This window comes from Muntiacus reevesi, chromosome 11 (genome assembly GCF_963930625.1).
Source record: "Muntiacus reevesi chromosome 11, mMunRee1.1, whole genome shotgun sequence".
NCBI lineage: Eukaryota > Metazoa > Chordata > Mammalia > Artiodactyla > Cervidae > Muntiacus > Muntiacus reevesi.
Window position 1 is genome coordinate 82,835,125 of NC_089259.1, and position 26,949 is coordinate 82,862,073.

At 57.2% G+C, this 26,949-nt stretch overlaps 2 protein-coding genes across 2 annotated transcripts; both read left to right on the forward strand.

Annotated features, from left to right (window-relative positions):
* The first annotated feature begins 808 nt into the window (after positions 1-808).
* Positions 809-14,530, forward strand: F10 (coagulation factor X). Its single transcript, XM_065901694.1, has 8 exons — positions 809-966; positions 2,999-3,159; positions 7,285-7,309; positions 8,244-8,357; positions 9,632-9,763; positions 11,401-11,633; positions 12,933-13,050; positions 13,772-14,530. The coding sequence occupies exons 1-8, from the start codon at positions 897-899 to the stop codon at positions 14,398-14,400; spliced, it is 1,482 nt and encodes a 493-aa protein (XP_065757766.1). The 5' UTR covers positions 809-896; the 3' UTR covers positions 14,401-14,530.
* Positions 14,531-16,731: 2,201 nt separating this feature from the next.
* Positions 16,732-26,754, forward strand: PROZ (protein Z, vitamin K dependent plasma glycoprotein). The gene is made up of 8 exons (XM_065901695.1): positions 16,732-17,178; positions 18,225-18,388; positions 20,676-20,700; positions 21,086-21,199; positions 22,234-22,365; positions 22,638-22,723; positions 23,869-23,986; positions 24,748-26,754. Exons 1-8 carry the CDS (start codon positions 17,100-17,102, stop codon positions 25,347-25,349), a joined length of 1,320 nt encoding a protein of 439 aa, XP_065757767.1. The 5' UTR covers positions 16,732-17,099; the 3' UTR covers positions 25,350-26,754.
* Positions 26,755-26,949: the final 195 nt, after the last annotated feature.

Here is a 26,949-nt window from a genome sequence, read left to right on the forward strand (position 1 = left end):
TCACCCCGCCCGCCCTGCAGGGCAGGGACAGCGCAGAGAAAGGGGAGAGCTCACTTTACCATGGCCACCTCTCTGCCAAAGACCAGGCCTGCCTGGGTGCCCAGCGGCAGCATCTGGGGACATCAGAGTTTCGTTCAGCGCACTGTGCTATCACACGCCTGCTGTGCGCCGAGCCGCTCTCCGCGCCGGACACAGGCCTGGTGAGCAGGCGTCCCGTGTGGGGCGGGCCGGGCGTGCTTGGCCAATGAGCAGAGCATGACCCCCTCGCCTCCCAGGACAGCACCGCCCGCTGGCAGCCCGTGGACGGCTGCCTGCAGAGCCCCGCTCAGCTGTGGTGGTCACGTCCCACACCTGCTGCTCCCGAGAGGGGCGCTTCCTGGCTGGGAGAGCAGCCCCGGCCCAGTGTGGTGCCCTCACCTCCCGCCCAGCCTGGGCACAAAGCTCCAGGTCCTAACCCCACGTCCGCACCGATGGCCGTGGATGGCGCCCCACCTCTCTCTAAACCTCAGTTTTCTGTCCTAGAAAATCAGATGGGGAAATGAGACTTGACTTTTGTCACAGTCGTAAGGATGAGAACAGCTAGATGTGGATGTCTGAGAACCACACAACGGCGTGTCTGTTCTCAGATCAAATGCTCTGCGCGCACGCCAGGCCCCCAGTCACAGCTCCGGACGGGAAGGAGCTCGACCGGGACTTCCCCTGGGCTGCAGGGGCAGGGCGGCCAGGCCCCCAGGGCCGCCCCCCGTCCCTGAACCTCCGCCCCCGCAGGCCCGGGCTCCAACTGGCGGCCGTGATAAGCAGGCCGGGCGCCAGCCGCACTCCAGCCAGGGCGAGCGGACCTTGCCCCGGAGGCCTGTCACGGCGGGACGGACGGCTGTCCTCCGAAGGGCCCTACCATGGCCGGCCTGCTGCGCCTCGTCCTGCTCGCCACCGCCCTGGGCGGCCTCCTGCGGCCGGCAGGGAGCGGTACGTGGCCCTCACCCTGCGGACTGCAGGTGGCCCCGGGTGGAGGGGCGGGAGGGGTCCGGGAGATGCCCTTGAACTTCCTGAGTGGAGAGTGTGTGCACAGGCCCCGGGGAAGCTCGGCCTGAGATGCTGGCTGTGGTCTCAGGCTGGGGCAGCTCAGGGCCAGCTGTGCCTCCCTATGGGTGGGAAGTCAGTGAGTGGATCAAAGCAGAGAGAAACGTGGACAGAAAGAGAAGGGGAGACAGAGAGAAACAGGAGCAGAGGGACAGAGCGGGGAGGACGGGAGCCCGGGGAGGGGGCGCGGCAGGCAGAGACAGGGAGCAGCCCCTCTGTCTGGGGCGCGGGGGTCACAGGCAGAGGGAGCAGCCCCTCTGTCTGGGGCGCGGGGGTCACAGGGAGAGGGAGGAGCCCCTCTGTCTGGGGCGCGGGGGTCACAGGGAGAGGGAGCAGCCCCTCTGTCTGGGGCGCGGGGGTCACAGGGAGAGGGAGCAGCCCCTCTGTCTGGGGCGCGGGGGTCACAGGGAGAGGGAGGAGCCCCTCTGTCTGGGGCGCGGGGGTCACAGGGAGAGGGAGCAGCCCCTCTGTCTGGGGCGCGGCGGTCACAGGGAGAGGGAGCAGCCCCTCTGTCTGGGGCGCGGGGGGTCACAGGCAGAGAGGGGCTTCCAAGGCAGGGAAGAGAACGAGGCCCAGTGCCACCCCAGCAGGCTGGCTCTGCCTGGGGAGGGGCTGCCTGACCTGAGACAGGACAGAGGGGCTCTGGGCCTCCCAGGACCCAGGCCCGTCCTGGAGGCCAGAGAGCAGAGAGCCGAGAGGCAGCCCCAGGCCTGCCTGTGTGCTTGCCTTCCGGCTGAGGGGGAAGTCCAGGAGCCCGAGGGGCTGGGGAAGAGGGAAGAGAGAGAAAGAGGCGAGCGGCGCAGGAGGGCAGCCACGCAGGGCAAGTGGCAGGGGGGAGGTGTGGGCTGTGTTTCAGAGCAACCACTCGCTGGTGGAGAGGTCTGGAGTGTGGGGGGGGGGGCCCACAGAGAAGGAGGCTGAGCCTGGCCTCGCTGGGAAGACCAGGTGTCACTAAGAGAAGGGGGTTTGGGAGGGAAAGTAGTTGGAGGTAGGACCAACTGAACACTGGGGAGTTTCCGACAGTCTCTAAAATAACCCTAAGAGGGAGGGACTGTAACCTCCACTCGCCAGTATCCAGGAGTTGGTGACCAAGATGTACTTGCCACTCGAGACGGCCGACTCTGCAGTCCTGAGCTTCAGTTTCCGATGCGCGGAGCTTGGCGCTCTGAGACAGACAAGGGGGACAGTCCCTGCGGGGAGAGCTGCAAACCCAGCTCAGCCTGTGACTGGGACTGGAAATCAGCTTACAGAGTCGTCTGTCTTAGAGAGAGACTCAAGTCTTCGGCAGAAGACAGGTAGAGAGCGCAGGCAGAGGGCCGGGGCAGGAGCCGAGGGCCTCCGGCGGAGAGAGGGCGAGGTGGCAGTCGGGGCGGCAGCGTGGGGACAGCTGAGCACAGACAGCGGCGAGGACCAGGGACCCCCAGACCCCAGACACTGTCACGGCAGGTCACGGCTCCTTTGTGAGTCACAAAATCAAGTTAGTCGGTTTTAAATGAAATGGCACAGAATCGACCAGAAAATTTTGTAACAGGAACTATTTTGTAGAAAATAATAGTAAGCACCGTTTCTTGAAACTTTTGTTTTACTCCTGGGTTTGTATGTCCTGGCATTTGAAACAAGTCACGCTTTCAATGGTAGATTGTACAAAACCATGTCACAACTCCCCACCTAGAGCAGAGCTCGGGCCTAGGAGACGGGGATGAAGGGGCACGGCTGAGCCCCGGGTAGAGCGGAGGGGGGCCCAGGAGGGGCAGGCCCAGCCGCCTCCAGGAAGGCTGAGTTCCGGGAGGGCCGGGGCTCTGCATGGGGCGGGTTGCCGCGGCGGGAGCGGGCTCGGGGCGGGGGTCTGGCCCGCCGCTCACGGAGGCGGTGCGTGGCCACGTGGCGAGCCCGTGACAGCCGTGTTTTCCCGCCGCAGTGTTCCTGCCCCGGGACCAGGCCCACCGTGTCCTGCAGAGAACCCGCAGGGCCAACTCATTCCTGGAGGAGATGAAGCAGGGAAACCTGGAGCGAGAGTGCCGGGAGGAGGCCTGCTCGTACGAGGAGGCCCGCGAGGTCTTCGAGGACAAGGAGCAGACGGTGAGGGGCCGTGCAGCCAGGACGCGGGGCCGGGCAGGCACGAGGCGTTGGGTCCTGGAATGAGCTCTGGGCCCGGGCCGCCCACAGGGTCCCCAGGAGCGGGCTCATCACCCAGACATTTGCCACCACACGCGGGGTCCAGGTCATCTCTCTAAGTAACAAGGGTGACTGCCACCAGTAGACGTGCATGTTCTGTCCTTCTCCTCAGCATCCTTTCCCGAACATCTGCCTTACTTCCTTGTAGCTGCCATCCTTATGACTTTAAAGTGCTGAATCGTGAGTTTGCCTCAGCCATGCCCCACTGCCTGGGGGATCTTAATTCCCCAACCAGGGACTGAACCTGCGCCCTCGGCAGTGAAAGCTCAGAATCCTGATCGCTGGACCACCAGGGGATTCCCTAAGTAATCCACATGTTAAAGGAGAAGTCTCGAGTGAAGTTAGAAAATACTCTCAGCTGAACAAAATGGATATACAACAAAATCTGTGGGAAGCCGCTAAACAGTGCTTATAGGGAAATTTATAGAATTACTGTGCTTACTGGGAAAGAAGTTCTCACGGTACTTTAAGCTTCCACTTTAAGACACACACACAAAAAAGGCAAACCTCAAAGAGGAGAAATCAGTAAAATTAAAGACATGCAAAATAATAGAGAAAATAAATAAAACTGATGAGATTTGACAAGATTGATAAAAAAAAGAACACACAAATTATATCAAGAATGAAAGAGGAGATATTACTACAGGGCTTGTATATGTTAAAAGAATAATAAGTGAATATTGTGAAAAATTCTATGCATGAATTTGGATGGAATTTGGGCAATTTGGAGGAAATGAACCAATTCCTCAAAACCTTGAATTACCACAGCATATACCATGACAGAGGTATCTGCAGATTCCACTTCTTAGTTAAAACCCTTTTGAAAAGGAAGCATCAAGGCCCAGATGGTGTCACTGGTGTTTCACCAAGCGTTTAAAGAAGAAAGCACACCAATCCTGTGTCATCTCTTCTAGGAAAGAAAAGGAAACACTTGTAAGTTTGTTTTCAATCAGCATTACTCTGATGCCAAACCCCACAGAAACAGAAGAAAGAGGGAGGGAGAGAGGGAGGGAGAAAGAAAGGAAGAAAAGCTTACCACAATACTTCACATGAGCCTCTCATAAAAATTCTCAACAAATTATTAGCAAATTGAATAAAGCAGACACAGATACGTATACAGAATAAATACAGATACATATTTATAAGAATATATAATGACCAAGCGGGATTATCCAGAGCACACAAGTCTGGCTCAATATTTAAAAATCAGCCGTGAGGGCTCCCCAGGCGGCCCAGATGGTAAAGAATCCGCCTGCAATGCAGTAGACCCCGGTTCGATTCCTGGGTCAGGAAGATCCGCTGGGGAAGGGAGAGGCTGCCCACCCCAGTATCCTGGCCTGGAGAATCCCATGGACTGTGTAGTCCGTGGCGTCGCAAAGAGTCGGACACGACTGAGCGGCTTTCCCTCACTCGCTCGGTGTAACCCACCTAAAGAAGAAGAACCCACGTCCATGTCACTTGACACAGAGAAGCCCCAGACAGGATGCAGCAGCCATCCACAATTTCAAAGTCTTTCAGCAAATTACAACTGAAAAGGAGCTTTTTCAACAAGACAAAGACTATTAACAAGCAACCACAGTGAAAGCTGGAAGAAGGCAAGGATGTCCGTTTCTAACACTCCCAATCCATCACTGTACTGGAAGCCCTCGCCAGGCGGAAGGTCTAACAAGTTAAGAAGAAGAAATAAAACTATCCCTATTGGTGAGTGACATGATAATCTACATAGAAAATCCCATGGAATCTAAAAAATATTCCTAAAGTGTATGTGTCTAGCAAGGTCACAGAATACAAGGTCAGCACACAAATATTAATCATACTTCTATGTGGTAGTAACATACACGTGTGAGTACTCAGTCATGTCTGATTGCGACCTCATGGACTGTAGCCTGCCAGGCTCCTCCGTCCATGGAATTTTCCAGGCAAGATTACTGGAGTGGGTTTCTATTTCCTTCTCCAAGTAATGTATAGTTAGAAGCTAAAAATTTAAAAAATATCTGTGTGTAAATCTAATAAAACTTGTACACGATCTGTATGCTGAAATCGGCAAAATGCTATTGAAAGAAAGAGAACCTAAATAAGTAGACAGAGACTGCTCATGGTTTGCAAGACAACATATTAAGACATTGATTCCTCCCAATTTGATATGTAGATTTAATGCAATGCAAATCAATCTTCCATTAGATAGAGACAAGTTGATTCTAAAATTTGAAAAATGGGAAAGCAAAGAATTAGACTAACTAAAACAGTCTTGAGAAAGAAGATAAAGTTGGAGGAATCACACTACCTGACTTAAAGATTTATTATAAAGTTACATTACTCTAAGAGATATCGACGTGTGGTACTGGTAAAGTACTGGTAAACACAGATCAATAGAACAGAATAGAAAGCCCATAAATAGACCCACACAAATACGGCCAACTGATCTTTGACAAAGATGCATAAGCATTTCAGTGGAAAGAGAATTCTCTTTTTCAAAAATGCTTTGGAGTAACTGTACATCTATATGCATTAAAAGGTCAGCTTTAACTTAAATCTCTGCAACTACACAAAGTTAACTCAAAATGGATCACATAGCTCTAAAGATAAAACAGGAAACATTTAGGAAAAAATTTTCATGACACAAAGTTAGGCAAAAATTATTAGATGTGACACCAAAAGCATAATCCATGAAAGAAAACACAATAAATTGGACTTACTCTAAATTTAAAACTTTCACTCTGTGAAAAACATTGTTAAGAGAATGAAGATACAGGCTGTTGACTAAAAATATTTGCAAATCTCATATCTGCCATAAGATTTGCACTCAGACTTTATAAAGAACTCCCACAACTCAAGAGGAGAAAATAAACAATCCAATTAAACACAGTGAGCAAAAGATCTGAACAGACATTTCACTGAAGAGGATATGTGGATGGCAAATAAGCATATGAGAAGATACTTGGTGTGATTAGGCATTACAGAAAGGCAAGTGAAACCCACAGTGAGACGCCACGACCACGACGCCGGGAAGCGGAAACCCTGACCAGAAGCAAGTCTGGGGAGGCTGTGCAGCGCGCTCGGCTCACACACTGCCTGCGGGGATGCAGATGCCACCGCCATCCCGGCAAAGTCAGGCTCTGGCCGTTGCCACAAGGCTCCGCAATCTCATTCCCGGATATTTACTGTAGAGAATTAAAAGCTTTTTTTTTTCACACAAAACCTGTACAGAAACATTTATAGCATCTCTATTCATAATTGCCCAAAACCAGAAATAGTGCAAAAGTCCTTTGCTGGGTGAATGGGTAGACAAACTGCGGTATGCCCCACGACACCACGCTCAGCTCAGTCCAGTTGCCCAGTCGTGTCCGACTCTGAGACCCCACGGCTGCAGCACGCCAGAGAACAAACTATCGATACGCACTGCGGCTTGAATGAACCGCTAGCGTTACAGTCGCTTGTCCTTGCGAGTGTGTTACAGGGTTTGACCGTGACGCATGAAGTTTCTGACTGGCTTCTGCAACTAAGCACTCGCTTTAGAGATTTTACTTCAGTTGCTCTTGTTTCAGCAAAGTTTCTCCAAACTGAAATTAGTGAAAAACAAACAAGAAAAGCATATAGAAACTTCTACAGTTCAAGCAAAGTAATTTAGAATTACAGTTGAGACAAATAATGTGAAAACCTTGATTGTGATCACATAATTAGAGATTTTGCAAGAATGAAAGCTAGAAAAGTAAAGTTAGTATTACAAAGTGTTTTCCAGATGCTGCGTTCAGTTGTTCGCAAGCAAGAAAATAGATGCTAGGATATGATTATTACACCAACATGTGTTTTTGTTTTTAAAAAAAGATGCTTGAAGCCACAGCTTTACAAATACAGGAGATCTGAAAAAAAAAAATCCCTTTTAGATTGAATAGTTCTAGAACAATTTGTCCCACAAAATGGTCTCTGTTTGGGAAGTAGGCTATTTACTTGAGTTATCAGATTATGACTGTTATTGGTATGAAATGCCTGTTTTCCCTAATGCACTTTAAAATCTTTTTTTCCTTTTAGGATGAATTCTGGAGTATATACAAAGGTGAGAACTTTTCTATTTTAATCCTAAGTAAGAAGGACTCATCAGGGTACTTAGACCAGGAGAGACTGTATTCAAATTTTAAAGATGTTTCCTGAGTTTCCTTTCCTTCTTTCCGGTGTAAATTTTACTCATCTAAGACTTTTCCCTTCTGAGTGTTTCCTGAATAGTTATTGTCAAATAGTTTTTTATGGTAACTTTATTTAATTCTAGTTTTGTTAATTATATACATTTAAATCAGTTCATTCTCATCTGAGGATACCAAATTCCATGGTAACTTTTTAAAACCAAAGTATATTAGATAGAAACAAAAAATAGAATCTGAACCATTGGGTCCTCTCATAAGGTAACCATCTTGAGTTAATGCTTATAGCATCTGAAATGGTATGAGTTATAATAATGTTTTCATCCTGGTAACGGTGTTCAGATTTCTCACAATGACAACTGGACCTATCCCTGAATTAGACTGCACACATGTACCAAGAAATGCAGAGCCGCGTTAGTGCTGGGCAGGGCTCTCTCTTCTCCTTTCATTTCCGGGCAGCCTGACACCCTGCCTCTCGATGCTCAGCCCAGAATAAGTGTCCGGCGATCACCTAGCCTCCAGCTCCTGCTTGCTGCACCCACTCCCCAGCCCAGGGCTCCTCTGCCTGATATGAAAATGCTGCCAGTGCTTGGAAAAGCACTGTCATATGTCCCAGCAAGAACTGGAACGCTCAGTCAATAATCTAGCTAGATAAATGCCTCATGTACATGTGGCCGCAAAGAGGGGTGGGTAACAAAGTCCAGACAGGTCAGCTTGTTTGCAGGGAAATAGGAAGAACCCCAGGTTCGTTCGAGTCACCTGAAAACGCGTGCCAAGACCAACACAGCGCACTCGCTTCCCTGAGGCGGGGAGCTGGCTGCGAGCGCCGGTTTCCAAGTGCTTCCTTTGCAGATGGAGACCAGTGTGAAGGCCGCCCTTGCCTGAATCAGGGCCGCTGTAAAGACGGCCTCGGGGACTACACGTGCACCTGTGCGGAAGGGTTTGAAGGCAAAAACTGCGAATTCTGTGAGTTCCTCTTCTCACCGTGCCTTCTGGTCAGAGCTGCCTGGTGGGGTGGAGGGCGGGAGCCAGAGGCCCCAGGAGGCCCCAGGAGGCCGCCGGTGGCCACCACGCCTCAGCCTGGGCTCTGCAGCTTCTGCCACTGCAGCAGCGGGAAGCGCGTCACGGCCCCGGTGTGGGGGACAGGGGCCCCCGGGCAGGTCCCCGCTCCTCTGAGCGGCTGCAGAGTGAGCGTACGTACAGGGCGGGCCCCTTAATGTGGGAACTGATGTCTCTCCTGCTTCTCGTGATTCTGGAAATTCATTTGGTGTCAGTGCTGAGTGCCCGGGATTGCCCAAATCTGACACAAGTAATACTACATGGAAAAATCGCTGAGTTTTCCTAATACAGGGGTTACTTTTTAACAAAACTTGGGTTAGTATTAGACCAGTTTTCCCGAAGGAGAAATCTTTGCACGTCTACTTGTCGTTTCTGAACGTACAGTCCTGAGAGCATGCTCTGAGACTAGACACTTCAGAACTTCCCCAGCAGGTATATCAGTCGAGCCTCTACCCCTCTGCCGTTCAGAGGGCCCCCGCCCCGCGCCTCAAACCGCTTGGCTGACCCAGGGGCTGGCGGGCATGTTTTCTGAAGCTTCTTTAACGTTTGCCCTGTGAGCGTCTTCTCATCAAAGCGCAGTGGTGAAGGGTAAAGCTGGGTTCAGGGCGGCTGGGCTCTTGGCTGTCAGGAGTCTGATGCCCAGCGCACTGAGGGCGGGGTGATGCCCCTCCGCCCGGCTGCGAGGTCCCCTGTGCCCAGCGCCTCTCGAGACCTGGGCGCTATCCTGGGAGGCGTGTGGCCTCCACCCCATCACCAGCAGGGAAACAGGCTGCGGGTCTAGGCAACCCGCCCGGGTCGCTCAGTCACGATGGACGGCCCGCCAGGAGCTGGCCTGAGTCCAGGAGCAGGCTGCCGTGCCTACTCCCCATCACACGGAGGCCGGACCCCACGGCCTTTATGCCGTGGGGGATGGAGGCCTCAGGGGGGACCCCGCGGCCCCACCAGCTCAGCACGAGGCCAGCCTCCCTGGCCAGAGCCCCCTGCCACTCTGAGGGCTGAACCTGAGACCCTCTGCCCCCAGGCCTTCCCGGCCTGGGCAGCTTCCCAGGACCTCAGGAAGCTCGGCTCCCACCCCACGGGAGGTGGTGGGAGGGACAGGGCCTGCCCAGGGTGCTGGCCTGGCCTCAGGGCCCCCCAGCCCTTTGGTCAGGCAGCACCCTCAGCTGCGCGCCTCCCCGCAGCCACGCGTGAGCTCTGCAGTCTGGACAACGGGGGCTGCGACCAGTTCTGCAGGGAGGAGCGCGGCGAGGTGCGGTGCTCCTGTGCCCGCGGCTACGTGCTGGGCGACGACCGCAAGTCCTGCGTGTCCACAGGTGGGGGCGGGGGGGCGGGGAGGGGGGCTCACAGGGCTGAGCGCGGGCCGGGGTCCTGGGGGTCCTGGGGGTGGGCAAGCCGCTCCCCACCATCTCACACGCCAGGGGAGCTCCTGTCTGACCAGGGCTCCCCCGTGTGGGGCGGGGTTGGGTCAGAGGGCCTGAGAGACCCTGGCCCCGGTCAGCCCGGCCTCCAGCATGCTTCCCACTGGCCCCGCAGCCCCGCTCACCAGGGGTGGTTAGGAATGCAGAGTCCAGCCGCTGGCTGGGGCGGTGGCAATTTCAGGGCAGGGGCAACTGCGCAAATTGAGCCTCTCAGCAGGTGGAGGACAGTGAGATTATGTTTCTGTTGGTAATGACATTTTAAACTTAAGCTGGTCCAAAATTATCTTAATTGAAGACATTTTTTGACATGCTTGCAAATTTTTTTTTAATTCCAGGAGTAATCACAGATCAATTTAAAATAAATTTTGATGTTTGAAAATAAAATTAGGTAAACTTCTTCCTGCTGCAAAAAGATCTGTTCTAAGTCATGGACAAGCTGGCGCAGAATTTCCAGGGGCAGAGGTCACAGAGACTAACGCAGCGGCAGCTTGAGTCGAGCGACGAGTGTCGCCCCCGTGAGCACTCCTGTGGCCTTGGTGGGCCTGCAGGGCCAGGGCCCCCAGGAGGCAGGAGCTGCGCGTCTGAGCTTAGACACTCGAGGCAGGGGGAAGCCCTCGGGGCCCTGCAGGTCCTCGGCTCTCCGCCCCCGTCCGGCCTCAGGTCCCCAGCTGGCGGCCATCCTGCAAAAGGAGGCTTTTCACGGGCACTGACACCTTTCCTGTGCTGGGCACTTCTCAGGCTAGCAATTGTCCGCCATCACCAGACGTGGCGCTGTGAAGCTCAGCGTGGTGTTCCTTCTGCCCAGAACACTTCTTTTTCTCTGGTGTGGCATTCGGTTCAGCTCAGTTCAGTGCAGTCCTTCAGTTGTGTCCGACTCTGTGACCCCAGGGACTGCAGCACGCAGGCCTCCCTGTCCATCACCAACTCCCGGAGCTAGCTCAGACTCATGCCCATTGAGTCGGTGGTGCCATCCAGCCACCTCATCCTCTGTCGTCCCCTTCTCTTCCCGCCTTCAATCTTTCCCAGCATCAGGCTGTTTTCCAGTGAGTCGGCTCTTCACATCAGGTGGCCACAGTACTGGAGTTTCAGCTTCAACATCAATCCTCTCAATGAATATTCAGGACTGATCTCGTTTAGGGTGACTGGTTGGATCTCCTTACGGCCTCTCAAGGCACGGCAGGGTTGACAGGGTTCGGGGCACTGTGCCCCCAGCCCCTCTGTCCTGCCATCATGGTCTCGATGGATTTCCAGCCATGTCACCTGCTGCCCACGGTCCTCTGTTCATCCATAGCCCCCTGACTTCTGCAGGCATCGCAGCAGATTGCAGAGGCCCTGAGACCCTTCAGCACTGACCAGCCAGCGCTCAGGGCTCCCACCCGTGGTCCACCCCCACCCAGCAGGACACAGGGCCTCCCGCTGCCCAAGGACTCCTTGTGGCCCCCGCCTTGTCCCCGGGCACGCTTCTCTGCCTGTTCCTCCCACGGAGTAGACCGTGTCCTCCTTGCCTGGCTGAGCCCGTGCGCTTCTTCCAGAGCCCTTCCCCTGCGGGAAGTTCACGCAGGGGCGCAGCCGGCGGTCTATCGTCCACATTGGCGAGGACGCCAGCGAGCTGGAGCAGCACGACCCTGGAGACCTGGGCCCCACCGAGAGCTCCTTTCACCTGCTGGGCCTCAACAGGACCGAGTCCAACTCCGGGGAGGACGGCAGCCAGTTGGTCCGGATAGTGGGTGGCCGGGACTGCGCGGAGGGCGAGTGCCCTTGGCAGGTAACGGGGGCTCGCGGCCCGGTGGCGGGGCTGGAGAGGCGTCTGCCGGGCACTGCAGGCGGCTGAGGGCCTGCTGCAGGCGCTCGGCCCCGACGGAGGAGCTGGGGCCGCACAAGCGGGGCCTCAGCCTCTCAGTCGCCACGCCCCCCCAGGCAGAGGAGGGGCTCCAGTCTGGGCCGAAGGGTGGGGTCTGTGGGCACAGGGGGCCCCCCGAGGCCGGTGCGTGCTCTTGGGTTTAACAGGAGGTGAAAAGAGTCGCTCTCCTTGTTTCACTTGTAATTTGAAAGATTCTTTTACCCAAACACCTAAGTCCTAATAAGGCAGATGATGCCTTAGAGAAAAGTATATCCATTTGTTTCCAAAGGTAAAAAAAAATCACTCTTTGGTTGTCAGTTTGGACTAAAATTGCCAGACTTAGCAAGTGAAAGCACAGGCTTCCCCTTACATATGAATTTCAGGTAAACAATGAGCAGCTTTTAGCAGCGCGTGTCCTGAATACCACACCGGACACACCCTGAAGACGACCTGCCGTTCACTTGGGTGGGTTTCACTGGGGCCTCGATTCTACCCAGATCCCTTGCTTGGACCTCAGGGTTTTAGTGTCCAAAGCCAAGATGGCTTCTGCTACAAGTGACGTTCCCAGAGCTGCGACAGTCCTCAGTGATGACGTCCACTGGCCCACGGCTGCACGCTGGGCCTGCGTCTGTCTGACAAGTCACGAGCCCACGGAAGCACGCACCACAGCAGCCCCCATCCCCAGAGCGCGCGATGCAGGTCACGGCGCCTCTGGGCGTTTCGTGTGTCGGTCTGAAGGCACCAGGGCCTCTTCTCTGATGTGTAATGTTGTGACCCAGGAAGGGCAGGGAGAATAAACACCAGGAGGCCCTGGCAGGCAAGTCTGGGGCCCGCAGCGCTGGGCACTTGGTGGGACCATGGGGTCCACGGCAGGCCTGCTCTGAGAACCAGCAGCGCTGGGCAGGACCAGGGTGCATGGTGGGCCCGCTCCAAGAACCAGAGGGCTGGGCACTCGGTGGGACCGTGGGGTCCACGGCGGGCCTGCTTTGAGAACCAGCAGTGCTGGGCAGGACGGCCTGTGGGGGTGGGCGTGGGTGTGGGCACTGGGGCATGCTGCCCAGGGCCTCGTTCCAACCTGAAGACTCCATGAGCCCTTCCGTGGGGAGGCCCACTGCAGGCAGGGGCGGGGAGGCTCACTGCAGGCAGGGGCGGGGAGGCCCATGCAGGCAGGGGCGGGGAGGAGGCAGGTTAAGGGTAAACCCCCCAGCGCCCGCCCCTCCCCAGGCTCTGCTGGTCAATGAGGAGAACGAGGGATTCTGCGGGGGCACCATCCTGAGCGAGTTCTACATCCTCACGGCCGCGCACTGCCTGCACCAGGCCAAGAGGTTCACAGTGAGGGTCGGTGAGTGCCAGCCACGCCCACAACACCCTCCTCCTGTGTCAGACGCGGGGACCGACAGATGCTGGAAACACGAGGAGTTAAAGCCCTGAAACCCTGGGCCGGGGGGAGAAAGGGGAAGAGGAGCCCCCTCCTCCAGGAAGCCCGCCAGTACCCCCAGTGGTCTGAGCAGCCAGGACATTCTGTCTGGGGGTTAATTCCAATCACCCCCCTCCTCTGGAGGTCTTAGAGCTGCTCCGTGAACACCCAGTGCAAGCCACGGACGCAAGCCACATCTGCAGTTTCTAACTTTAAAGTTACATTGCCTTTTCTTTACACATTTTACAAGTTTACAGGAGACTCTCATTTCAGCAATTTTAGATACTGTCAACTCCACATGCAATGAGTTTTTGCAGTACTTGGGGGAGATTTTCAGTCCTTTTCTTCATTCTGAGTCTGAGAATTGGCACTCATGGCACACGTGGGTTCTGTGCCCACCTTGCCCTGTGGCCTGGGGGGTCTGGGAGGTCAGGCCTGGGGGCCGGTCCATGCACGGGCAAACAAGGGGTCAGTGACCGCTGACACCGGCCGCGAAGCAGAAGGCTGTCTCCCCGCCTCGCGCTTCTCGCCTGTATTTCACATTGTCTAGTGACCACGTGCCAGCCTTTAAGCAGAAACTATCACGAGTACTTTAAGGTGTCAGCAGCGCGCTGGCCCTGAGCTGACGGCCGTGTCCCGTCGTCAGGCGACCGGAACACGGAACAGGAGGAGGGCAACGAGATGGCGCACGAGGTGGAGATGACCGTGAAGCACAGCCGCTTCGTCAAGGAGACCTACGACTTCGACATCGCGGTGCTGAGGCTCAAGACGCCCATCCAGTTCCGCCGGAACGTGGCACCCGCCTGCCTGCCCGAGAAGGACTGGGCGGAGGCCACGCTGCTGACCCAGAAGACGGGTGTCGTCAGCGGCTTCGGGCGCACGCACGAGAAGGGCCGCCTGTCGTCCACGCTCAAGATGCTGGAGGTGCCGTACGTGGACCGGAACACCTGCAAGCTCTCCAGCAGCTTCAGCATCACGCCCAACATGTTCTGCGCCGGCTACGACGCCCAGCCCGAGGACGCCTGCCAGGGCGACAGCGGCGGCCCCCACGTCACCCGCTTCAAGGACACCTACTACGTGACCGGCATCGTCAGCTGGGGCGAAGGGTGCGCGCGCAAGGGGAAGTTCGGCGTCTACACCAAGGTCTCCAACTTCCTCAAGTGGATTGACAAGATCATGAAGACCAGGGCAGGGGCCGTGGGCAGCCGCAGCCCCACCGAAGCCCCCGCCACCCGGACAGTCCCGACTCCCCTTCCACCCCACGCCGGGCTCTGAGCGGGCTCCCTCCCTGACTGATTAGAACTGTGTCCTCTCCTTAGCCTGGGTCTGTTCTTGCCCCCCGGAAATGGAAATGAACGCCAGGGACCAGGCCCAGGGCCGCCGCCCGTCCCCCGCTGGGAGTGTCCCTGGGATTCGGGAAGGACGGCCCAGCTCCGGGAAGGAGCCTCAAAGCCTGTCCTGTCCCCGGTGCATCCCACTGTCCTCAGAGGCTCCAGGCTGCAGTCCAAGCCGCTCTGAACTCTGCAGAGGATCTGGGAGCTGGGCTGGGGGCTGGGTTGGGCGGGGTCTCCCCTCGTGGGCCTTCCCAGGAAAGGCAGGCTCCCTGGGAAGAGGGGCCTAGAGGGCTTCCTGTTGGACGGGTGTTTTGACGTTGGCCTATCGGTCAGTTCTCTACCGGTTTCACCAATGAGTCCCCCAGGCCCAGCCCCACAGACTCTGGAGTCCCCCACACACCCCCGGGGTGACTGTCCCCAGCTGGGGCTCTGAAGTCCCAGGTCCAGGCGGAGTCCAGAGCACTAACCCAGCTCTGACGAGTCCCTGCTGCCCCCCAGGGCCCCTTCATGCCGGGCGCATGATGGGTGGGGGCTGTGGGAGGGGCCCCCTCCTCGAATGGTCACATGCCAGGCCAAGCCCGCCCACCTGCACCAGCTCCAGGCCCTCAACTCAGTCAGGAAAATCAGACATGCTTCTCAAAGACACAGTCACGTCAGCAGGCCCTGCTGTTTACCATGCCGGCTGCCTTTTGCATAACCCAACAAAGCAAAGTTTCAAAGTTCCATCCAAAGAGTCCCCAGGGGTCACCGGACAGTTTTGTAAACAGGAGATATTGCAAGTTTGGAAAAATCAGTGGAAACAGGCTTCCCAGAAATGGTCAAACCAGAGGGTTTGTTCCCGAGCATCCCGCCTTGACCTCCGCAAAGGGAGGCCCCATAGAGAAGGTGGTGGAGGCCAGGCTGACGTGGTGGGGCCGGGGCCTCTGGGCAGAGTGAGCCCGGTTCTCCAGGCAGAGTGAACCCGGGGCCTCTGGGCAGCGTCACCTGGGTGGGCTCTCGGACAGCGGCTGTTCAGAGTCCTGAGACGGCTCTGGGGAACCTGGCTCCCATCACACTTGTGTGTCCCCCTGTCGGGGCCGAGCCCGTGGATTAATGGGCAGGGGGCTGGGCCCTGGGAAGGGAGGGCCCCCACCACCCGCAGGCTGAGCCGTCCCCGCAAGAACTGGAGCTGGACTTGGAGCATCAGCGGGGGCTCTAGCCACACCGTGGGGAGTATGTCCTGGGCCTCACGGGGCTGACTCTGGGCCTGGGAGGACCTGCCTCACGGTCTGAGCGTCTCCCTCTGGAGGGAGACAAGGCTGGTCTTGAGGTGGACCTGTGCCAGGCCTGCGCCCCAGGATAGCCGGCCCGCCGGGCATCTCCAAGGAAGTCTCCTCTGGGAACAGAGAGGAGCAGGAAGATGACAGAGAGGAAACACGGGGGACAGGGTCTGACCAAGAGAGGGGGCCCCCTCGCCAGCACCCGCGGTCCCTGTGGGGAGGACACAGGAGTGCAGGGGGCGCAGAGGCCCAGCGCCGGGGGCCGGCACACGCAGGGTCCCTGAGGCCCCCAGGGGCCGGCCTGCAGCAGGTGCAGCCCCCAGCCCTCGGGGCTGCAGGGTGGGGCTCTCACGACAGCCGCCGAGCCACCCCAACGGGGGCCCAGAGCCCCGGGGAGGGGAAGGTCGTCCTGAACCGTAGGCAGGACAGCGTAGCTCCAGACGAGAGCCAGGGTGCGTCATGAGCACATGGGGGTGTGCCCGCCAAGACGACGCTCAGAGGGCTCAGCGGGGCCTCCATGGCCACATCCAAGACCGAGATAGCCCAGGAAACATGCCGCGCCAGAGTCTGAGGGAGACTCAGAGGGTGCAGGGCGCGTGGAGTTCTTGCCAGGGACCTTAGCAGACGGGAACCCGACACACAGGCCGTGCGGGGATGGAAGGACAGACCGGCAGCCAGAGACAGAGACCCAGAGACGGACAGACGCAGTGTCCCCGGGTGGACTCCGGGCTGACCGCCCTGTGCGTTTGCTGTCCCCGGCACAGTCAGCGGACTGCTGCCCTCACGTGCTGAGCGTGGTTCTCAGCGCGTGTCCCCACGTGGCACTTGGCGCCCCAGGGAGCTGGTCTCCCCGGGAGGCGGTGGTGGGCTCCCCCGCCCTTGACAGAAGACCCCGCAGGCCCGGCCTCCCTGCCCGGCCCGGCCCGGCCTTGTGGACCTCGTGAGGCCCCTGGCCCTGCCCCCGAGGGCCTGCCTTAGCCCCCTCCCTGGGGCGTGGTCTGCTCACCGCTGTGTTCCGGTTCCTCCCAAAGGCGGCCCCGGTGACCGGCTTGTCCTAAACAGCCCAGGCTCTGCGCTCTTGGCTCTCATTCCCGCACCAGGGAGAGATGAAACCTGCCCCCCATCCTCACCGGAATGCTGACGGGCTCCCACTTCCACCCCCACGAGCCAGCGCCACGTCCCTCTGCCTTGGGCTTCCATTTCTCCGTCGTTTTCCCTCTCTGCTTTAACAGAGAAACGTGGGAGTGGAGCCTGCACGCAGGACCCTGACCGCGCTGACGCCGTGCCTCTGAGGGCAGCCTCTCTCTGCGCGGCTGGCTCCCTGCCCCGACGCGGCCGCCCTGCACGAGGAGCCGGTGGGGACTTTGGCCGCGGGCTGACCATGGCCGGCTGCATCCCGCCACCCCTCGCCATCCTCGGGGTCCTAGCCCTTCTCGCCCCACACGCCGCCGGGCCCACAGGTAGGTGCACTTGGGCGGCGTGGCGGGGGGGGCACTCGGGGGCTTTCTCTGGGAACTGAGGGGCCCCAGCAAGACCAGGGTGGCCTGCGCCCAGCCCCCAGTCTCTGCTGTTCATGTTAAGTATGTCAGAAGTAACCATGTCCTCTGGGGTCCCCAGGGGCCCAGACAGAGCTAGTCGCCAGGTCTGGGGCTCAGGACAGGATGGGGCACAGCTTCCGAGGAGCTCTGAGGGGACCCCAGCCCCTCCAGAGCCCCTGCCCGGGGCCCCACCCCCCTCCTCAACCTTCCTATACCTATGAACCCAAACCAGCGACTGCAGACGGGGGACCCTGGACCCCCGCCACCCATCTGGCCACGGTGCCTCCTCGCCAACTGGCAGCCAAAGTCAGGTTGCCGGGAGTTCAAAATACACCCAACTGTACAGCTTTAGCACAGAAATCAGAATGCAAATTTAGTTTCTTTCAACAGTTGTTGTGTCTTGAAACAGTAGTATTCTGGATCTGTTGGTTAGATAAGTATATTATTAAAATGATTGCAACCTCCTAACGGCCCGAGTGGACCCAGGAGGAGACCCCCGCCCAGCCTAGGCCACCCTTGGCACCACTCAGAGGAAAGATACACAGTCCCCGAGGGGACAGGGGCCCTGGTGGAGAACCTGTTCCCGAGATTCAGTCACTGCTTTCAGCCTGGGGTCTGGAAACGGCAGTAATCTCGTGTCCCGTCCGCCTCAATGGCAGAGACGCGGTCTTTCTCAAATCAGGTTCAGCTGGAAATAGAGGGCTCTCATCCTGGCAGAGGACTGCCCGGAGGACACAGCCTGCTTTCTGCCCCATCCTCTTGGGCTCCCGCCCTCCTGTTCTAAGCTCCGTCCTGCTCTCCTGGCTGCACGTGAAGGGCTGGGACCCGGTGTCGTCAGGAGCAGGACAACGTTGGTCTTCCCGGGTCTGAGGGCCACGCGTGGGTCTGCCCGCCCATCGCCCAGAGCCTGGCCCTCCGGCCTCGGTCGCAGCCGCACTGAGGCCCTGCACCCCCGTCCCGCCCTGCAGTTTTTCTTCCCGCATCGAAAGCGCACGAACTTCTGGCCAGGTGGAGGCGAGCCGGCTCCTACCTCTTAGAAGAGCTCTTCGAGGGGCATTTAGAGAAGGAGTGCTTCGAGGAGATCTGCGTCTATGAGGAGGCGAGAGAAGTGTTTGAACACGACGAGTCCACGGTACGTGTCCCCGCCACACACTCACCTGCTTTCCGATTCCTCTGCCGCCTTAGGGGCGCGCTCTCCCGGAGAGAATTAAGGAACCTACTCACGTACGTGGGAGGTTGATCTCACCCGGTTGTACCGATGAGGAATTGGACACTGCAGGGAAATCACTTTCCCCAGCCTGTCGGTGGGGGACCCCGATGCCAGCTTAGTCCCCCTAAACCCCGTAAACTCTTCCTGCAGATTCACCAAGTTAGCGCAATGAGTAGCCAGACTCCTCACAGAGGTCACTCAGCCTGTCAGGACTCTGACAGATTTTAGTACTTTTGATAGAGATGACATGGTTTCAATGTACCAACAACACAAAAATCCTCCTTAGGATGCCTCCACAGTAAGAACATCTCTCAGAATCAGCAACTTGGATCAGAAGTGACGACACGTACACTAAAGACCAGGCGGCGATCTCCCCGTCTCAGTTACCCAGAGGCTTGTCGGGGGGCAGACAGAGGGGCTGGGTGTTTGTGCGTAAATTCGCAGAACAGCAAACTACGTAATATGCTTTACATATCAAGGCAGCAATATTTAAAGTTGATTCTGAACAAATGCTGACCTGTTTCTTGAATATATATATATATATATATATTTTTTTTTTTTTTTAAGGGGGCTTCCCTCATAGCTCAGTCAGTAGAGAATCTGCCTGCAATGCAGGGGACCTGGGTTTGATCCCTGGGTTGGGAAGATGCCCTGGAGAAGGGAACGGCAACCCGCTCTGGTATTCTGGCCTGGAGAGTCCCATGGACAGAGGAGACTGCATGGGCTACAGTCCGTGGAGTCCCAAGATTCAGACCAACTTAGCGAGCAAACCACCACCACGTGTGCTTTAAGATCTGTTTGTGGGTCACTTGTTTTGGCTGTGGCGGGGCTTCTCTGCTGCAGGCTTTCTCTCTCTTGTGGCGGGTGGGCACCCTCTCCCTTGCGGTGCTCAGGCTTCTTGGCGCCGTGGCTCCTCTTGAGGAGCACAGCTCTGGGCTCGTGGACTCAGCAGCTGCGGCTGGAGGGCGCTAGAGCGCTGGCTCAGTCGCTGTGCACGCAGGCTTAGGTGCTCCGAGGCGTGTGGGATCTTCCTGGGCCAGGGATGGGACCTGTATCCTTTGCATCAGCAGGCAGACTCTTTACCACGGGACCAGGGAAGCTTCTCTCTAATATATCTTTTAGCTGTTTTAAAATATATTTTCTCAGGTACCCATGTATAAGAAAATTCTTCTGAAATAGACTATCATAGAACCGGGAGAAATGAAAACTTCCTAGTGAAGGGAAAGCTGGGCTCTCCCCCAAGGCTGCAACCCCACTCGAGCTGTTGGAAGCCGGGGATGGTGTGTGGCCTGTTCATGCACTTACCTCCAGGCTTTAAGCCCGAGTAGTCTCCTGCCTTTAAATGCTTCGCCAGAAAATAACACCTCCCATACGCAGTTTACAAATTTCCATCACTGTTGAATTGGCTTATAAACGGAAAACGCAGCGTGAGTCTGTCACGTCTGCATCCGGCGCTCTGCGGACTGGGGCCCTGAGAGGACTGGGGGGGGGGGGGGGGGTTGCCCAGGAGGCCATGGGGTCTGAGCCGCGTCTCAGCTACTGACGCTTCCCTTCCTCAAGTGGGCCTCAGCAAACGCACACCGAACAGGACGTGGAGCACACCTTGCTGTGGATCTTCAGTCGCTCAGTCCTGTCTGTCCCCTTGGACTGCAGCCCACCAGGCTCCTCTGTCCACAGGATTTCCCAGCAAGGACACTGGGGTGGGTTGCCACGCTCTCCTCCCGGGGATCTTCCTGACCCAGGGATTGAACCCGCATCTCCTGCATTGCAGGCGGATTCTTCACCACTGAGCCACCTGGGAAGCCCGGAACATACATTAAAGAGGGCATTAAGTAGACGTAGCTTCCCTGGTGGCTTGGCTGGTTAAAGAGTGTGTCTGCAAAGCAGGAGACCCAGGTTCAAACCCTGGGTGGGGTAGTTCCCCTGGAGAAGGAAATGGCAACCCGTTCCAGTGTTCTTGCTTAGAGAATTCCACGGATGGAAAAGCCTGCCAGACTACAGTCCATGGGGTCACAAAGAGTCAGACACGACTAAGCGACTTTGCTTCACTTAAGTAAAATAAATGTAGAGAATTTCATTTTCTTTGTCTCAACCAGCATTTTCCTACTAAGTGAACAGAGTCAGCATTTTCTTATCTTCAAGCCCAGCCCCAGGAGGAGGTGGAAGAACAGGTGTTTGATTTCTAACACTCTTATGTTCACTCGGACAGGATGAATTCTGGAGGACATACATGGGTGAGTGTCCCCTCCACCCGGCCCACCGCCTCCTCTGCTTTTTGCTTCGACTGGAGGAGACAGTCCACTCTCCAGGGTTGAGAACTCGAGGCCAGAGGATTCCCAGTGTCCAGCCTTGGTGTCCTGGACCTTGACCCAAAGGAAGGGCCCTGGGCCGCGGGATGAGGGGGAAGCTTGCCCGCTCCCCAGGCTCCCATGGGCCTTGTGCAGACGGCCAGAAGCCAGTTAAGCTGCGGAAGGCGAGGCTTGGGGGTGCTGTCTGGGGACCACAGTGACCGGGGGTCTCCAGGAGGCCTCTCGGCAAGGAGACGGGTCCTAGAGGGGCAGGCGGGCCGGCTGGGCCGGGGGCGTCAGGGGGTCACCCGCGAGGGCATCCTATCCGCAGGCGGCTCCCCTTGCACGTCCCAGCCTTGCCTCAACAACGGGTCCTGCCAGGACACCATTCGCGGCTACGCCTGCACCTGTGCGCCGGGCTATGAAGGCCCCAACTGCGCCTTCGGTGAGCCCCGCCCCTCCCCGGACCCCCACCCCCTCCCCCGTACCCCCCACTCCTCCCCGGGGAGTCCCCTTCCCCGGGGCCCCCACCCCTCTCCCGCAACAACCCCCCAGCTGCTTCCCGGACCCCCGCCCTTCCTGGGACCCCCGCTCTGCCCCCCCAACCTCGGCCCTCCCCCGAGGGCACGACTCCCTGGGTCGTGGGTGCAAGACCGTCCTCAGCTTCATCACCTGATGTCCCTTAAACGGGGCGGCGGGGAGGGGGTGGGGGCAGGGGGGACAAAGCCGATTCCCGCCAGAGACCCCTTCATGTAGAAATGAACTTGCTCTGTCCTCGATGTTAACGCGGAACCTGCCAGCACTCTGCTCCAGCGGCCTCCCTGAGAGCTCGGCCAGTGCTGGGAGGGCACCCCAAGTGCAGCGCGCCGAGCAGGGCTCCCAGCTTCACCCCACACCTCCTGACCCCCACCTCGAAGAAGCCCCTTAAGAACTCCGGCTGCCGTGGTGGGCAGTGAGCCCAGGGAGGGGCCACGCCGACCCTTGTGAGGGGCTCGCAGACCCTACCCCACCTGCCGGCTCCACCCCCGTTCGTTCCTGACACCGAATGGAAACACTCACATGAGCACGTTTGGAATGAAAAGCCAGAGCCCCATGCTCAAGGATAGCTCAGTTCAGTTCAGTCGCTCAGTCGTGTAAAACTCTATGCGACCCCAGGGACTGCAGCACGCCAGGCCTCCCTGTCCATCACCAACTCCCGGAGCTTACTCAAACTCAGGGTCCATTGAGTGGGTGATGCCGTCCAACCACCTCATCCTCTGTTGTCCCCTTCTCCTCCCGCCTTCAATCCTTCCCAGCATCAGGCTCTTTCTAAATGAGTCAGTTCTTCGCATCAGGTGGCCAAAGTATTCGAGTTTCAGCTTCACCATCAGTCCTTCCAATGAGTATTCAGGACTGATTTCCTGTAGGATGGACTAAAGGATACTTCAGAATGGCCATTTCCAGGGTAACATTTCTGGTTTCCCCTTTTTCTCTTTTTAGCTAAAAACGAATGTCACCCTCTGAGGCTGGACGGGTGTCAGCACTTCTGCCACCCGGGACCGGAGTCCTACACGTGCAGCTGTGCAAGGGGCCACAAGCTGGGCGGAGACCACAGGTCCTGCCTCCCCCATGGTGAGTCCCCTCCCCCCATACCCCGGGCCTTCCTCTGCAGCGACTCTGAAAGCCCACCTCCCCTGCTGTGGCTGGGGGGCGGGGAGAGGGCTTCCCAGCCCCCGCCAGGCTCTCCTACGTCTCTGAGAGCAGGCATGAAATCCCACCTGCTCTGCGTATACACGAAGTGTATGGGCACCACGGAACAGGCCGGAAGGGTCAGCAGCGTGGTCACCCCGCCGCCTGCCCTGGGAGGCACTGACCTTCCTTTCTGTGTGGCCGCCACAATGAAGACAGCTGTGCGTGTGGAACCCTCAGTTCTGAGTGCTGCCAGAGGCCCCAGCGAAGCCAGCAGAACCTTCCACCTTTCCCGTGGCAGGTAACAGAAACACATTTTAATATTTCCTTACGTTTCACCTGTCTGTCCTCTCTCCTTTCTTTGATATAGGCAAACTATCTACAACCTCCACATCACACTTCAAAGCACTTTCTCATGCTGAACTCACAGCTTCAGTGTCGTATGTTTTAACTCAGCAACACTTGAAGTTATTATGTTGACACTTCTCCCAAACTACTTCAAGCACTTTCCTTTATGCTCATCTGCTACTTTGACCAGTATTTTATTCTTTTCTTGCTTTTCCAGTACCCCCACAAAATAAGCACTGTTTTTAGTAATACCACCAATGTGGGTTTGGGTTTACCTACATTTTGCATTTTCCTTGCATCCCAGGCCTCTAATACAGATCACCCCGTTCTTCCTCAGCCGTGTCAAGAGAAACACTAAGTTGGTCACAGACCTGACTTAAATTTTCTAGCAGCCACGTGCATAGAAAGCGGGTGAAATTAATTTTGATGATGTCCTTTACTTACCTCCATACGTCTACATATTATTTCAACACGTAATGAATAGCTTAAAAATTGAGATATTTACGTTTCCTCTTTCTTCCTACGTCTTGGCTCTCGGGCGTGTGGGGTACAGCATTTCTCACTTGCAGCACATCCTGGGTTGGACCAGTGGATCGCAAGTGCTCAGAACCATGCTGACCTTCACTTGACCGAGAGCTTTAGGGGTTGCTCTAGCAGCCGGGCTGCGCTCAGCCCCAGCGCGTGCGCGCGCGCACTTGTGTGCAGGTGCGCGCGTGTCCCTCACCTGACGCTTACTCACGGGTCTGGCCAGGTGGAAGCACGCAGGCGCTGTGTGGAGGCCTGGCCAAGCGACGGCCACAGCTAAGTGACCACCAGGACTGGAAGGGTCAAGGCAGGGGAGCTCAAACGAGGGGCGAGCCGGGGCTGCGGCTCGGCCTCCCTGGAACTGCACCTTTGCCGACTGCCCCCCGAACCCGCGCATCCCTCGCTCACCTCTCCCCTTCTCGCCCCGCCTCCGCCCGCTGCGGGGGCCTCGGTAATGGGTGGGTGCGCTGGGCTGGCTGGAGGGTGTGCGCCCCACATTCTCAACCCCAACACCGTGCTGCCGCAGGTGCTGCACACGGACGCTAACGCTTTCTCGTCTGTTTTGGTTTAAAGGTAAAACTAACCAATTCTGAAGGAAAAGACTTCTGCGGGGGCGTCCTAATAGAGGACAGCTTAGTGCTGACGACAGCAAAGTGCTCGCTGCTGTACAGAAACGTTAGTGTGAGAACGAGTGAGTACCTGGTCATCCACTTTTATAAGATGGCACCGGAAACAAAAGCTCTCCTGTGTAGAAATAAAAGGGAGAGCGAAGGCGCTCAGTCCTGTCCGACCCTTTGCGACCCCATGGATCGCAGCCCACCAGGCTCCCTCGTCCATGGGATTTTCCAGACAGGAGTACTGGAGTGGGGTGCCGCTTCCTTCTCCAGGTAGAAATAAAAGGAAGCCCTTTAATCTCGAGTTCTTGTTTCTAATGAAACACAGACTCGGTTTAGCTTCCCGCTGCTGAGATCACTCATGCAGCCAAAGCAGCGGGGACTCGCTAGCGGCGTTCTGGACACAGGACGCAGGCAACGCGCAATTCGACAGCCGAGGAAAGGGGCCCTTGGTTTGACGCTGAAGTGGCGCATTCAGACCTCACGGGGCCTGGGGTGTTGCGAAGTGCTCCATAGTCCCCAGGACCCGCGAACAGTGAATGCATTTTACCCTCCTTCCTCAGACATTTTTCAGTCAACAGGCCATCAGCCTAGAAAATGACTCCTGAACAGGCAAGTCTGATTCGCTCTGAGAGGGTCTTCCTAATTTCTTCCGACCTTTTCAGCCTCCCCTCACTGTGCTCCCGCCGCGCCCCCAGGATGCCTCACTTGGAGTGTGGGAGAGGCCCCGCTGGGGTACTCCGGTCCGGGGCAGATGGCGCAGAGGGGCGGGGACGCGGGGACGCAGGGGGAAGGGGGCGCACGGGGTCGCCCTGAGCCCGGCCCCGCCTCCTTCCAGGTTCCGACTTCCGGGTGCGCGTGAAGGGCGTCCACGTGCACACGAGGTTCGAGGCGGACACCGGGCACAACGACGTGGCCCTGCTGGACCTGGCTCAGCCCGTGCGCTGCCCCGACGCCGGGCGGCCAGTCTGCACGGCCGACGCGGACTTCGCCGAGCGCGTCCTCCTGCCGCAGCCGGGCGTCCTGGGCGGCTGGACCCTCCGCGGCCGCGAGATGGTACCCTTGCGGCTGCGGGTCATGCACGTGGAGCCCGCGGAGTGCGGCCGGGCCCTCAATGCCACGGTGACCACACGGACCGGCTGTGAGCGGGGCGCGGCAGCCGACGCGGTGCGGTGGGTGGCGGGCGGCGCGGTGACCCGGGAGCACCGGGGCGCCTGGTTCCTCACCGGCCTGTTGGGCGCCGCGCCCCCCGAAGGGCCCGGGCCGCTCCTGCTCATCAAGGTCCCTAGATATGCGCTCTGGCTCCGGCAAGTCACTCAGCAGCCGAACCTCGCCAGTCCGAGAGGCGACCAGGGTCAGGGGCGCGATGGGGAACCAGTGCCGGGTGATCTCGGTGGGCGGTGGGCACCTACGGCCCTTCCTCCGGGAACTCTCGTCTGACCCGAGCCCTTAGGAGGGAAGGAGGCGTGTCCAGCAATAAAAACATACCCCAAACAGCGCTTTCCTAAACCGGCTGGGGAACCGGGGTTCAATCCAACAGCAGCGACTCTGGGTTGGGGGGGACTGGGGTAGTTGCGCGCACAGCGCCCTCCCAGCTCTCCGGGGGGCGGGGGCTGGGGGGACGGGGGTGTGGAGCTCCAGGATGAGGCGGCACAGGGGAGGAACTAGGGCCCGTGCAAGGCTCACGTCTGGGGAGAACATCTGCATGGAGGGTCTGCAGGCCCCAAGAGGGCAGAGTGGCCCCGAGCCCACCAGCGAGTCCCACCCAGACTGCAGCCGCCCTCCCCCACAGACAGGACCCCGCCCCATCTGCGCCCAAGTGACAGCAAGAGCACGTGGACGGACGTGCTGTGTACTTATGCATCATTTCTAAGCCAGGAGGTGCCTGGCTCACCGAGAAAGGAGCGGCCCTCACGACTGAGCTCCCTGGACCCCAGGGTGGGGCCTCGAGGCGGGTGGGATCCAGAGGCTCATGCATGAGGCACCGCCCTGCTGGGGAAGGCAGCGTTGTTTTAGGGAGTTAGAATTGTGGTTTATACATTCTTCTGACTGGAAAACTGGTAGGATTTCAAAGTCTACTGTTCCTCCATTGCCTTCCTTTGTTTTTGCCAAGGTCCTTTCGGAGAAATGGGCAAGTGAATCTGTAGATTGGCCAAAAAATGTTAATTCTGGGATTAAAGTATAATATCAGAAATGAAAGTGTTTTTGAATTGTTAGACTTAAAAATCTGAATTGTGTTTAAACTTCCAAAAGTGCGGTGGTATTATCTTCAAACTAAGGTCACTGGCTGTCCAAGATTTGAAATCTAGCAAAGGAGCACTGCGGTTTTACATGAATAATCCTGCAAAAATATCTGCAATCTTGCCGCTGACATTAATTTGCCATACGAATCTGTATTTGCTGAAGCAGAAACCCTACCTGGAAACTACGACAAACAGCGCAGGCAGACATAGGACTCTCCCTGCAGTATTCATAGGCTGAACTTCCCTGGTGGCTCAGATAGTAAAGAAGCTGCCTGCAGTACAGACCTGGGTCTGACTCCTGGGTCGGGGAGATCCCCTGGAGAAGGGAATGGCTACCCACTCCAGTATTCTTGCCTGGAGAATTTCATGGACAGAGGAGCCTGGCGGGCTACAGTCCATGGGGTCACAAAGAGTCAGACATAACTGAGGAACTCACATTTTCACTTCCACTGAACACAGACCACTGCTGAGAAAGCTGCAGGCCTGCAGGGCAGCTGAGGCACAGAATGAAAACTGCTCATCCATCAGGTGTTAACTTAATAAAATGGTTACAAGTCACGTGAGGTAAGCAAATCAAAACAATAAAACTCAAGAAAAGGGAATGTGATTAGATGGCAGAGACTGTCTGCTTCTTTGGCATCAGTGTTCTCAAGGCTGGGCCGACCACTCTGCACAGGCTTCCAAACCAGTGGGAACGCAGCGGACTTGGGCTTGAGGTTCTGTTTCTTTCATTGTTTTGCCAAGTGTGACTTTGACCTCGTGTTATCGTTCGTTGTCACTCCTTGATTTTCAGTGTC

What these genes read in the sequence shown, in the direction of transcription:
- F10 (XM_065901694.1), top strand. Translation starts at nt 897, where the DNA reads ATGGCCGGCCTGCTGCGCCTCGTCCTGCTCGCCACCGCCCTGGGCGGC. An exon ending in AGGCAAAAACTGCGAATTCT is followed by an intron (nt 8,358 to 9,631) that starts GTGAGTTCCTCT and finishes GCCTCCCCGCAG; the next exon opens with CCACGCGTGAGCTCTGCAGT. An exon ending in GAGGTTCACAGTGAGGGTCG is followed by an intron (nt 13,051 to 13,771) that starts GTGAGTGCCAGC and finishes TCCCGTCGTCAG; the next exon opens with GCGACCGGAACACGGAACAG.
- PROZ (XM_065901695.1), top strand. Translation starts at nt 17,100, where the DNA reads ATGGCCGGCTGCATCCCGCCACCCCTCGCCATCCTCGGGGTCCTAGCC. An exon ending in CAGGTCCTGCCTCCCCCATG is followed by an intron (nt 22,366 to 22,637) that starts GTGAGTCCCCTC and finishes GCCACAATGAAG; the next exon opens with ACAGCTGTGCGTGTGGAACC. An exon ending in TTCCACCTTTCCCGTGGCAG is followed by an intron (nt 22,724 to 23,868) that starts GTAACAGAAACA and finishes TTTGGTTTAAAG; the next exon opens with GTAAAACTAACCAATTCTGA.